Genomic DNA, 13,788 nt, shown 5'->3' on the forward strand with positions numbered 1-13,788 from the left:
TTGCACCTCTCTTCTGAATTAACTTTGGTAAAGAAGTGCATATAAACTGGTGACATTTTCGCTGGATAACACATACAAACTTTTCATTTTAATGATTTTTAATCTTGCTTGATGGGATGAGTAGAATGAGGCGGGGGGGGGGGGGGTTTAAAATTGCAGTTGGACACTTTGCTTAACACCGTTGAAACATTCCTCTTCAACCCACTTTGCTGCTATTTCAACTCCTGAATGTTGTGGAACATTGTGGTTGACTATCATAGGCAAACTGAGACCAATTATTAGTATGCAAATGTATGAGCACCAACCATTTCATTCTGGCTTCTGTAATTATTGAGCCATAGGGCAGTGATTCATATTGGTGAAGTTGCCAGGACAAGTTGCTGCAAACACAATACACTGCCTGCCAAATCCAGTAAAAGATTCCTAAATCCAGTAAAAGATTCCTTCCACATTTTAAGGATTTTCGTGTGGTCAGGGAAGAACAGAAGTTCTGCAGATCCCTGAAGGAAATTTTGGATCTCTCTTGAGAGGGAGATAAAATTGCCTGAATCTTCCTTAGGTGCTCTGGTAAGAATTTTATTTTTGCTATCTACAGATGCTAGATCCACACCAGGTTAAAATGGAGCTGCAGCAGAGAAACATGTTGTCATGTTTTCCCTATAACCCTTGATTCCCTGACTGATTCAAAAGGCTACCTCAGCCTTGAATATACTTAATGACCCAGCCTCAACAGACCTCTGTAGTAAAGAATTCCACAGATTTACAACCCTCTGAAAGAAGAAATTCCTCCTCATCTCTGTCTTAAATGTGCAACCCCTTTTTCTGAGATTATGCCCTCTGGTTCTAGATTCTCCCAGAAAGGAAACCTTTCCACATCTGCACTGAAATCCTCTAAGAACTTGTACGTTTTGATAAAATTGCCTCTCACTCTTCATCATAGAGTCATAGAGATGTACAGCATGGACCCTTCGGCCCAACCCGTCCATGCCGACCAGGTATCCCAACCCAATCTAGTCCCACCTGCCAGCACCCGGCCCATATCCCTCCAAACCCTTCCTATTCATATACCCAAAACAGGCCCAGCCTGTTCAGACTCTCCCTTAGCTCCACATTACAATGAATATAGGCCCAATCTATTGGACTACCCAATTACTCAAGACAGTTCTTCCATATCTGGTATCAGCTGGATGAATCTTCTATCTTCTCTGGACTGCTTCCAATACCAGTACATCTTTCCTTTGATAATTGGCCCAGAACTGTTTACAGCATTACTCCTGTGGTCTGACAAGTTTTCAGCAAGGCCTTTCACAAGGTTCCATGTGGGAAGCTGATAAAGAAGATAAAAGCTCTTGGGGTCCAGCGTAACTTGGCAAGTTGGATCTGAAACAGTATGGTGGAAGGTTACTTGTGTGACTGGAGTCTGGTATGCAATGGTATATCATTGAGATTAGTGATGGCTTTGTGCAGCTTTCATGCAGTCCATGTGTTTGCTCGGTACTATCGCACCTACCCAAACGTTTTTCATCCCTGGACCTGACCTCTTACCTATGCAGGGTTGATTCTATGATTCCCACACCAAACTTCGTCCCCTGCTTAGTCTTGTGTCTGGCTTGTGCATTCCTGATGCTGTTTCACCATACATGCACACCGTTACTCCTAAGTGCACATCTGCTGGCGCAACCCTAGAGGCTAATGAGGGATAGTCCTATATTCAAATAGAATCCGGGACAGTTTGGTATCTTGTGAAGCTGTAAGGTGTTTCTTTAAACCTGCCTTCAAAGTTTGGACTGTTCTTTCTGCTACACCATTGGATGATGGATGATATGGAACTGTCCTTGTATGTCAAATACCATTCAACTTTAGGAAATACTCACATTCCCTGCTGGTAATCGATGACACTTTATCTGTAACCAACACGTTCCCAGTCAATGCATGGTCCTCCTTTCTTTCAGGGTGGTATAGTAGTTCAGTGGTTAGCACTGCTGCCTCACAGCACTTCAATTCCAGCCTTGGGTGACTGTCTGTGTGGAGTTTGCACACTTTCCTTCTGTCTCCTGATTCCTCCCACAGTCCAAAGATGTGCAGGCCTGGTCATGCTAAATTGTCCATAGTATCCAAGGATGTACAGGCTAGGTGGGTTAGCCATGGAAAATATGGGGTTACAGCAATAGGTTAGGGGGTGAGTCTGGGCGGTGTGCTGTTTGGAGGGTCTTTGTGGATTAGATGGGCTACATGGTCAACTTTCTCACTCTCAGAATTTGATAATTCTGTGACTGTTTCCAGGAGGCCTTGTATTGTAAACGATGTGCACGATTTTTCTATCGTCACCCCTTATGTTTGACGAATGAACTTTATGCACGTCCAGCCAGTATGAGTTGGCATTCACAATGTTGAAGGACATTGAGCCCACGGAAGAACCTGTGTAGTAGATGTGTAACAAAGTCCAGAGTTTATCCAGCCATTTCCACGAATGTGGGTGAACTGCTGGTGATAATGTTTGTTCTTGTTGGCATTCTGGGCACTACCCGATCCATGTGGCTATGTCTGCATCCAATCCCAGCCACCAGACATAGCTTCTTGCCAGCATCTTCATTTTGGAAACCCCTGGTGACCCTGGTGGAGTTCAGAATATCTGAAGGCGGCCTTTGCTCAGGACAATCCCTCTTGCTCCCCATATTAATATGCCATCCTTTACGGTGATCTGGTCTCTCCATGTCCAAAGAGGTTTCAGTTCCGGTTGTGAAATTGCTTTGGTTTCCCCCATCATTACCAGCTGTTTCAGTTTGGGCAGAACTGGCTCTTTTTGCATAGAAAGTTTGATATTGTTAGCTGTGACTGGAAGTGTGTCCAGAAAATTGCAATTCTGTACTCTTCCAGTGGTGGTACCACCAATGGTGTATCTGCCAGTGGGAGGTGGCTCAATGTGTCCAAATTTGCTACTTTGCCTGCCTGATAATGTTCCAACTTGTAATCATATGTACTTAGTATTAGAACCTACTGTTGAACTTGGTCTGAAGCTATTGGTGGCACTGCCTTGTCATCTTGAAGTAGACCTAGTACGGCTATGTGGGCTGTTATTATTACAAATGTACATCTGTTAAAGGTATTGGTGGAACTTCTGGACTCCCAATATGACCATCAAACTTTCCTTCTATATCTGGGCTTATTTTTGCCCTTCATTAACCAAAATCCTGGATGCAAATACTATTGGGCATTCCTCTCTATGGGCCACTTATGAACTAATATGACTCTGATACAGCACGGGAGGCATTACCCAATCTTGCTTGGGATCTTCGTGTGCTAGCACCTTAGAGAATGATAGCTGTTTTTTCACTTCCTTGAAAGCTACGACTTGGCTACATAATCATTTCCAAGGCTGATCCTTTTTTAAGACTGATGCAATGGTGCAAGGATGGAGACCAGATTAAATATGAACTTTCTGTAAAAGATCAGCAGTCCACGGAAAGACCTAAGTTCTGCTACAGCTGTGGGAGCCAGGACGGCTTTGACACCCCCCCCCCCCAAATTTTATCTTCCAACAGGTGTAACCTGGTCTGTAGCCCAAGTAGGTCACATTTGGCCTTGAAGGCATATGCTGCTTGGGAAAAATGTCTAAGGACTAGTCCAAGTTCTCTAAATGCTCCTTATTTGTCTTCCCTGTTATTAGCACATTATCTACATAAATGGCAATCAAGGATAGATCTTGTAAAGTGATCTCAATTGTCAACTGAAAAATTGCACAGGCTGACAATACCCTAAATGGCAGTCTTGTCTCTTAGATATTAATTATAACATAAATCTGGGAATCGTCTAACTGCAGTTGAAAGTACACATGGCTCAAGTTCAGCTTCTTGAAGAACAGCTCCTCCTCCTCTTCCCTCCCCCCCACCCCCGCCGTGCCCCCAACCCGGCTTTGCATATTTATTCAGCTTCGAAAAGCAGTTTACTATTCGTTTAAAACACCCAGAAAGGTGAATCAGCATGACCAATGCTGCCATTGTGCAAACTAAAGAAGGGTTACACGCGAAATGTTGACTTCTCCACCTCCTGGTGCTGCCTGCTGTGTTCTTCCAGCCTCCTGCTTATCTGTCTTGGAATCCAGCATCTTCAGTTTTTTGTCTCATACTGCAAATTGGACTGGATTGCTGATTCTTATGCTTTCCAGCCTTCTGATGTCTGCCTCTACTTTATCCTGGAAAAGCGCAGCAGGTCAGGAAGTATCCAAGGAACAGGAGAATCGACGTTTCGGGCATAAGCCCTTCTTCCCGAAACGCCGATTCTCCTGTTCCTTGGATGCTGCCTGACCTGCTGCGCTTTTCCAGCAACACATTTTCAGCTCTGATCTCCAGCATCTGCAGTCCTCATTTTCTCCTCTACATTTTCCTGTAAGGCAAATGACACTGGTGGGCCTAGCAGAATCGTGGAATTGATTTCTGTTCAACATGCAAGGTGGCTTTGGATTCTTTGATAGTCCTTTGACCTTTCTGAAAAACTTCTGGGTATTTAATTACGACTTCATTCAGGCAGCATTTTTCTAACCGAAAAATGTTTAGCCATTCCAGGTGAATCATTCTTAACCAATTTCACCACATCAAGCTTGAGCCCAAGTCTTTTATAACTCTCTGTGGTAACTGATCCAGCTGCTTCTCATAAGAGATCGGAACTAAAGTTGTACTCTTAATCTGTAAGTGTTCCCCAATATAGATTCTCAGTCTAGCCAAGGTCTTGCACAAACTTGAGGGTTGGAGCCCAGAGCGAATTGTCTTTAAAGACTGATTCTGTAGTCACGGAAGTTGCCATGCTGGTATTGACCTCCATTAGAACCGGGTGACCATTTAACTATACGTTTATTTTGATTGGTTCTGATTTGGATATTGCTAAGCAATTTAACTGGTCCAGACCAGATGTCGATTAACTTTCCAGGGTGTGCGCCCTCCTGAATACCAACCTGTGAGTTCTCCTACTTGATTTAAGTCAAGTGGGGCTCTCGTGCGGTTTTGAGTCTACCTACAAGCAGCAACTACAATGGTTTGTTCGCCCGGATCCTGAAGAAAATTTTAAATGTTTGGCTGAGGCTTGGCTTTGTTTTGTGGTTTTGCTGTGGGCTGACCTCGAGTCCCTTTGTTCAGAATATGTCATGAGTGAGGCTATACAATTGCCTTTACTCAAGTGGTGTCCTCCAAGTTCGATCAGGCTGATGAAGGCGTCCACTTACATTAGAATACCCTGCAACTCATTTGTTTGACTTGCTGCATTTTCTAATGACAAAGTCAATGTTTAAGGTCCAGTTGGACATCCACGAGTAGGTGCTTTTGCTTGATTACATAATCCCATATGCCAAGTGGTTACTAAGCATCCCATTAAAGATTAAATCAAAGTCATATGACTCAGCCAGTTGTCTTAACCTAGTCACAAATCCCGGTATGGATTTGTCTGTTTCTCAAATTGCCGATTGCAACTGGTGGAATTTGACAATTACAGAAGGCATGGGGTCATAATATTTGTTAACTAAATCCATCAATGGTTTGAAAGCTTACAGTATGTTGTGCCTCAGGGAAAATTAAGCTCCTAATAACCAAAAACGTTGCAGGCCCCAAACTGTTCAGAGAATTGCTCATTATTTTCATCTGTCCCAGTGTCATTTGCCTGGAAAAAATAATGCATTCTTTCCACATGCTGGGCCCAGTCTTTGGCAGGATCAAATCAAGCTTGCTAAATAATGGCAGGACGCCAGAAATGTTTACCCCAACTCAATGACAACTGTCTTACGCAAATTTCTTCAGGAGTGTGCTTTTCTCTCATCACCACTGAGGCTGGTATCTTGTCACTAACTCAGTTTATTTACACATGGAGAGTCCTTGACACTGGTCCAGCTCCCCAGAGCCAACTCTCAAGTCAACAGAACCTTTGACACTCCTATTCTTATCTGTCAGCCAAAACTCCCTGATTGGACCAGATTAACAGCCCCAGGCAAGGAACTCATATTCCATAAGGTCCACTGTCTGATCTCATTACAGTCACTACGGCTTCCATTGCTTGACTAAGCAACTGTGCAAACCAATACTTGCAATGGGTGTCACATTACTTGTTTTCAAAAAGTGCAGAAATCCTTCAACAAGTCTTGGTCTTTAAACCAATGTTTTCCCAGTTCTGTCCAGAATTAAAAACAGAAATTGATGAATTGACATTGCTTAGTGTTCGCTACTCACTTTGAAAATGGAAACTAGAAAAATGTGGAATTGTTATCAACTTTCCACTGTCCTCCTAAAATTGCATTTCAGAAAGACTGCCTCTTTTCAAAGGGAGATCACATCTCACTGGTCCTAACGGTAAAGAATAAATTGGGAAATATGGAATGCTTTGTTTGGGAATTACAATGCAATTGCTTGAGAAGAACAGCCTGCAGACCTTGAATAACTTGTGTATGAAGGCATGTAACATGCTTCAAGCTGGTGTGCAACCTTGTTCAGGTATAATTGGGACTAACTGTGAAACATTGTTTCGTTAAAACAAGCTCATGATATATATTCATAAATAAATAAAGTTGGCAGTATCAGAAATGAGCAACTTTGATTAGTCAATCACCCTGTATGAATCATCGAATTGTTAGGCTGCAGAAGAAGGCCATTTTGTCCAATATGCTTGCACTGATTCTGTTACCTTGTACAAATCTTCTAACTTTTCCCTTATATCTCTGTACACCATTTGTATCTAAATAACCAATTACCTCTTGAATGCTTTAATTGAATATGTCCAACTGCATTTCAGTAGAATTGTTTTGGGTTTAGCTATCGTGAACATTACTTCAAGCTCTTGCAATAATCTGTGCCATAGAAAATCTGAAACGTAGTGGAAGATTGACAATAGTGAGGGTGTGGTTAGTCGAGGTATCAGTTAAAGCATAGATGGCTTCTGCCTTCCAAAGTAAAACCAGAAAGGGCAAAGTATAGATGTTTATGTGCTTACAATATGAGCATGACTATAATGCAGCAAATAGGAGATTGAAAAGCCATCAGGCTGCTAAAACACATGAGCAATATTTGAGAAGTATTGCATACGTTATAAGAGTTTTGTTTGGCTCCACCAATTTTGCTTCGGTTTTCTGTCAGATTATTGATAGATCAGAGAGTCTCCTGATAAACTTCATTCTACATAAATAACTGTGTCATACGGAAGAATTTGATTTTAGTACACCCTTTTTCAGTGTATTTGTTTTTTATGCATTAAATAATTTGGTACCAGCAAGGTTCATAAATATTCTTTCATGGGATATGTTCATCACTGACAGCTCCAGCATTTGTTGCCCATATCTCATCTTTGGTAAGATGCTAGTGTTGTAGCTGTACTTGTTGAGGGACGTGATTAATTCTGGAGCACAATCTTCTGGTCTATTAATGGGATGTTACTAGATCACATTTGCAGTATCCATTGCCTTTCAGTTGTTTTTTTGATGTTATGTGGACTGAATGGAATTGAATGAAAGTGGACAATTGCAATGCAGAACATTATCAGGAGGCAAGATGGATCATCCATTTGGCACGTGATAAACATGACATAGCTTGCATTTCCAAATGAAACAGACATCTTATTGTTCTTTGTTCTTGCCTTCTTTTGTGGAGGTCCCAAGAACGGAAGGGGGTTACTTTCAATGTTTTGGTAATTTGCTGTAATGCATCCTGAAAGTAATGCAGAAGAGCATTGTAGATGTCAAAGTCCATGGCAAAGTAGATTAATTTCTAGTTGACGTAGTTATGTTTAAACCTTATATATTGCCATGAAGGTATGTTATATAAAATATTAATTCTATATTGCTTTGGCTGGATTCGAATTTTGCAGTTTTTTTTTTGTTGGAAAAGCAACATTTTACTGAAATAATGGAACTCTAACTCCCTTTAAATTGGCTGCCAATTTACATCACCATGTAAACTCACGAAGACTATCAAAGATACTGAAGAGGTGAAAACAACTTCTTTTCAGTCTTGTGACAAATGAAGATTGGAAATATGGCATCAAAAGCTAATTATCTAAGGCCACAAAACTTACTAAAATGACTGCCTATATGAACTAACGCAAAGATACCTTTTGGAATATGCAGTGGTATTTTGAACTTGTACTGATGTCTTGAAGAAATTATTGTTACCAGCTAAGCTTTGTGCGTAACAGCAGGAATGAGAAAAAAACTTCTCTCCTCTTTTGAGTTTGTTGAGTCTCTATCTGTACCTCAGAATTTTGAGAGCAACGTCTTCAGAAGGAAAGGAAAATTTCAGCTTCATATTGAAAATAATTGAAAGCAAATAACAGTCTTTGACTCACAGCTAGACTAGGATATAAGCTGTAAATATGAACTGTCTCATATTTTTCATGATTTACTTACCTTTTATTTTTCTAATCTGCAATAGCATGGATTTCATGTGCATTCATTGCATTTCGGTACTGATATTAACTGTTTAATGTTCTTACTTGACATAAACTTGGCTTCTTACTATGTTAAAACTTAAATCCTGTCTGGCTAATTCTTTACAACATCCATGGAAACACTAAAGTGAATACATTTGATTGGCAATGCCATCCTTTAAAATTTTAAGTATATCTGTTCAGTCAAATAATAAAGGAAAACATGGAAAACCATTCCATCTTTACATCTGGTCATAATAAGTCAAAGAATTCCCTTGACATCTGATGCACTGATCATTTCTACCTTTGGCAGGTCAAAGTTGTTAGAATTGAAAACAAATTACTGGAAATGTACAAGTCAGTGAGAAGATGAGTTTAATGTGTTGAGTGTTAATAATAGACTTTTTTTTGGTGTCTAGATATTATGTTCATAATTTGGCTTAGAAATTTGATTCCTCTATACATATATTTTGAGGTATCTAATCCTGAAAATAAGTGGGCAGAAATTGATCCTTATTCTAAGCGGGACTTGCATTCTTGTGCTGTTTGCTGATGATAATACTGAACAAGTCAGATCAGAGTGAAACCTGGCTTTACAGTTCATAAGTTTAATGTTTGCAATTAATTACTATGGTGGTCAGTCACTGAATGCGTTGATGAGAGGTTGCCAATGTCAACAGAAGAACACAAGCTTATTACATGAGGAAAAAAATGCTTTAATGACTGTGTTAACATCTTTTTAAACTAACATCAAAACAAAGATTCATCCTGTTTCCCTTAATATGCTTTTACAGGCATTCGATTCCAGAGAGCTACTACTGCTCTGAGTTCTTTAATTTCTTTCTAGTTCTCTTCCATGGACTGGTGAGATATGTTTACAAATTACTTCCAGTTCTGCTGGCCTAAATCTCTTCTCCGTTCTCAACAATTGAAAACTTCTATGCAACCTCTCACTGTTTAGAGACTACAAACTAAAACGTTTGCACTTGGGAGACCTCTCTACTGTAGTGAAAACTCGATTCTTCTATTCTGAGGAAATGGTACTCCTAAATTGAAGTCAAAACTAGGCTAGAGGTCCTTGATTTGTTTACTCTATCATAAATTCAACACAATAAAGATTTCATTCATTAACAGCACAGGTGTTCTGCCAGACAATTAGGAGTTTCAAAATGCTTTGGAAATTATGTATTTAGGTCACTGTTCCAAATGACTTTCTGATCTCTTTCAAAAAGAAGTTAAATGTATTGTACACCTTTATCACAGTAAAATATTTTATACTGAATCAGGTTTTTCTAGAGATGTCCACAGCGCACACCTGACCTGTTGAAAATGATGAACAACCTATTCCTAATAAAGCCCTCAAAGTAAGCCGTGTCAATTTGGTTCGCAGATTGAAGCTGCGAGCATGAATGTAAGGCTGATTTTTAAAGTTTAGAAGAACAATAGCAACTACAGCTATCAATTAAAGATATTGCCTTTTTTCCTATTTTTAGTTGTAAAAATAGCGATCTGCAGAAATTACCTCAGCGGTGGTTAGAAGAAGTTCTACATGAGGTTAAGTCCAGTATCCCTACATCTAAACTCTGTGCCACCCGACGTAGTGCTGGCATTCCATTTTATATTCAGGTATGCGAAGGTTTGGATTTGTTGCTTAACATAAATACCCTGTTGCTTTCTATGAAACTGTAAAATGCCACAACCTTATCATTGGAGATGAGTAGATCTGAATTTTTTTAAAATTATGAAACAATATTTTAGCTTGATTTTGTTAAATTCACTTGGACAGTGTAACTTTACATTTCATGTTAAGAAAATGTGATCAGCAATAGACCGTATCCCTAATAGTTATATTTTCTTCATTTTTTTGCTTTGTCTCAGTTGACAGCAAAGCAAGGTGGGAAGCTGCTCCTCTCAGGATACCTATTATTAATGTTATGCAGTGTTAAGACATGAATTCTGTGCTGATCTGTAAAATATCTTTTACTTTATCAAGTGTGGAAAGGTATTCGAGAAAGACAGATACATTTATGTGCAGAATGAAAAAAAAAGTAATCAGAAACCAAATCTAGTTAATTCTGATGTAATTTAAAGATAAGGCATCCCATTCATGTGTGAAAGGAGAGAAGATGTCTTTAAAAATCATACATTTTATTTTTCTCCCTCTACAGGCCTTAGTGTCTTCAGAACTTAGAGCCTCCAATATGAGTCTCCTGAAACTGACAATGAAGGAACTGATTTCACTTGCCATACCATCATCAAAATGCCAAGATGAGACTGCCTCTGTTCCACAGGTAGCAAAGAGACATAAATTTATAGTTTCTACATGTTAGATTATATTTTAATGGTGGAGCCTGTTAAGAATGTTCTTTAAAATCTTCTTCTTAACTAGTTATTAATGCAGGTCTATTTCTGAATGTAACAGAAGCTGAAATACGATTTAACTTTTTTCTTATCTCTGTACAGTTATTGTCATTCCTGGCAGTGATAGAACTGAAATAATTGCTTTTCCTTGCGGTGTGGAGATGATTCTGATATTTCAGGTTGTATTTCATGTATTCCTTGCTGATGCGTCTTGTCAAAACTACACCCCAGCTTCCTTTTGAAATTTGCCACTGTTAATTACTTCCACTATGTTATGATGAGAGTTGCAAAGATGCACGGATTCTTCCCAGTCCCACTACTCCACTGGTTACAAAAAAAATGTTATATGTAATTAAGTTGGTAATATGACCAGTTTATAGACAGAAAAAGTTTAAACTGTACAAACTTTGTGATGGAGTATGTTCAAACGTTCTAAGATTAACATGAGGCAAATATGGGTAACAGTTCAATACTCAAACACCACCATTAAACACAGCAAACAGCAGTTGCAATTGAGAGAGATCGCAAGGGGCTCTAGTAAATCATCACCATCAACAGACTGAGTCACAAACATTTAATAAAACTTCATGAGTTTATGATATTTCATTTTTCATGATCTGACCTGGAAACTTCTTCAATTTTAGCTCCATCACAGACTGCCTAACATTTGCTCCCATTTTGGTTGTTCAATTTCATTTTCTGGGAGTATACTGTCTTAGATTCTTGGAAATTGCTGTCCAACACTTATTCACAAGCAACCGCCAACTTCTCTCAAACTGTAAGCTTCACAAGCCCATGCTGAATTCTAATCAGATTTGGGTTTCCTTTGCCCTTTTTCTCAGCTAATCTGCATTACTAGTGGCATATGGCTTCTTCTGAGCCTTTGCTGCTCCCAGCACTTGTCTGGATCGCTGGCTGCAAACTCTTACCTCCGACAACTTTCTTGAGTTATAAGAATACAGCCATCCAATGCTCTTAATTGTCACTGAGTGTCCAACTGCACACTCCATGTGGCTTTGTTACATTTTCAGCAATGCAGCTAAACAGTTCTTTTCTTCATGAAACTTCAATTTCTGTCTATTGTCTTCTCTAACTGTGACCTGGAAACTGTACTTTAATAACCATGAACTGTTTTAAGTGACCTGTTGAAAACTTTGCAACAAGCCCCATCCTTGTTTCTAGATAGTATTGAACATATGCAATATTTTGGAACAGTCAACTGTAGCAAGCCATTGGAACTGCCTGTACCCTGTCACTATTTTCAGAGTGCTGGCATCTCCATAAATTCATACCACAAAATAAGTATTTCATCAGTACTTTATTCCCAGACCGTGTGTTCCGTAGTCAGTGAATTTAGTTTTTATGTTGGTAGTCTCCCACCCCCAACCCACTGAATGCAAAACTGGCAGGGACCTTGCATTGCTTCTGTCTAGGAGGCCCAATACTAGTTGACTGCATTCAGACTCTAAATGGACAGCACTGGGTTTCCCATTATATTAACGCCCCAAGTTCGGTTCAAAATCCATCTTCGGGGAGCTGCCAATCAGAGACAAGCCATGCTCCTGGGGGCAGTGTCAGTTAATAATCATTTACTGAAGTTTTCACCATGAATTGTCACTGGAGTAGGATAGGTACCTTTTGAGGGGCGAGGTGGTTCACTGGCGACGGTGGTAGGGTAGAGGGATTAGATGCAAGGAAATGGTGTAGCTTTCAGTACTGCTTCCCAATACTGGGTCCTTTGATTAGAAACTAAATGCTTGTGAATGATGGCCTCCCTTACAAGACCAAAAGAAAACCTGATGGGTACTGGGCTGCTTTCAGGAGTTCAGAGACCCTTGCAACTCCCATTAAATTCTTGAGTCTCCATTAATTCCCAAGTCCTGGCAAAAGGGACTAGATTAATTTAAGATACCTGGTCGCCAGGGAAGAGTTGGACTGAAGGGTCTGTTTCTATGCTGTACACCTCTATAATTCTAGTATTGTATTGAAAATCAATGAGGAGGAATGTTAAATTAACTAACTAAATATTAAAAACAAAAGAGGTTTGACTGGTTTGCATTCATATGTTTTAAAAGATCATGTGGAAGAGATTACACAACAAATATTTAAAACTTTGCTAAAAGAAAAATGTAGTGGCTGAGGACTGGTAGACAGCCAATAAGTATCCTTCCTTCTTGGAGATAAACCTATTCTGGGTGCGATAGAACAGTCAGCTTAATTTTGGTGGTAGCAAAGATAATTGAAACATGAGAAAAGAAAAATATGTAGAATGCAAAAATATTATAACATTAAGTCATTGTGAATTTCAAAATTAGAAGCCCTGCTTAACTAACCTCATGGAATTTTTTGAAGATAAAACAAGTTTGATAGGTGTTAAGATATTTACGCTTTTAAAATGCCTTTGATAAGAACATAGAACAATACAGCACAGAACAGGCCCTTCAGTCAACGATGTTGTGCCAACCACTGATCCTCATGTATGCACCCTCAAATTTCTGTGACCATATACATGTCCAGTAGTCTCTTAAATATCCCCAATGACCTTGCTTCCACAACTGCTGCTGGCTACGCATTCCATGCTCTCTCAACTCTGTGTAAAGAACCTGCCTCTGACATCCCATCTATACTTTCCTCCAACCAGCTTAAAACCATGACCCCTCGTGTTAGTCATTTCTGCCCTGGGAAATAGTCTCTGGCTATCGACTCTATCTATGCCTCTCATTATCTTGTATACCTCAATTAGGTCCCCTCTCCTCCTCCTTTTCTCCAATGAAAAAAGTCCAAGCTCAGTCAACCTCTCTTCATAAGATAAGCCCTCCAGTCCAGGCAGCATCCTGGTAAACCTCCTCTGAACCCTCTCCAAAGCATCCACATCTTTCCTATAACAGGGCGACCAGAACTGGACGCAGTATTCCAAGTGCAGTCTAACCAAAGTTTTATAGAGCTGCAACAAGATCTCACGACTCTTAAACTCAATACCACTGTTAATGAAAGCCAAAACACCATATGCTTTCTTAACAACCCTGCCCACTT

The 13,788-nt window shown here is 39.8% G+C and overlaps 1 protein-coding gene across 3 annotated transcripts in view; it reads left to right on the plus strand.

Annotated features, from left to right (window-relative positions):
- LOC122552759 (thyroid adenoma-associated protein homolog) overlaps positions 1-13,788 on the plus strand; it is a 381,744-nt gene that overhangs the window by 89,544 nt on the left and 278,412 nt on the right. For all 3 annotated transcript variants that reach the window (XM_043695687.1, XM_043695686.1, XM_043695688.1), the window contains 2 exons: positions 9,888-10,020; positions 10,563-10,685. In XM_043695687.1, the coding sequence (XP_043551622.1) occupies positions 9,888-10,020; positions 10,563-10,685 (256 nt within the window). The remainder of the gene's footprint in view (positions 1-9,887; positions 10,021-10,562; positions 10,686-13,788) is intronic.

This window comes from Chiloscyllium plagiosum, chromosome 9 (genome assembly GCF_004010195.1).
Source record: "Chiloscyllium plagiosum isolate BGI_BamShark_2017 chromosome 9, ASM401019v2, whole genome shotgun sequence".
In the NCBI taxonomy this organism is placed as follows: Eukaryota; Metazoa; Chordata; class Chondrichthyes; order Orectolobiformes; family Hemiscylliidae; genus Chiloscyllium; species Chiloscyllium plagiosum.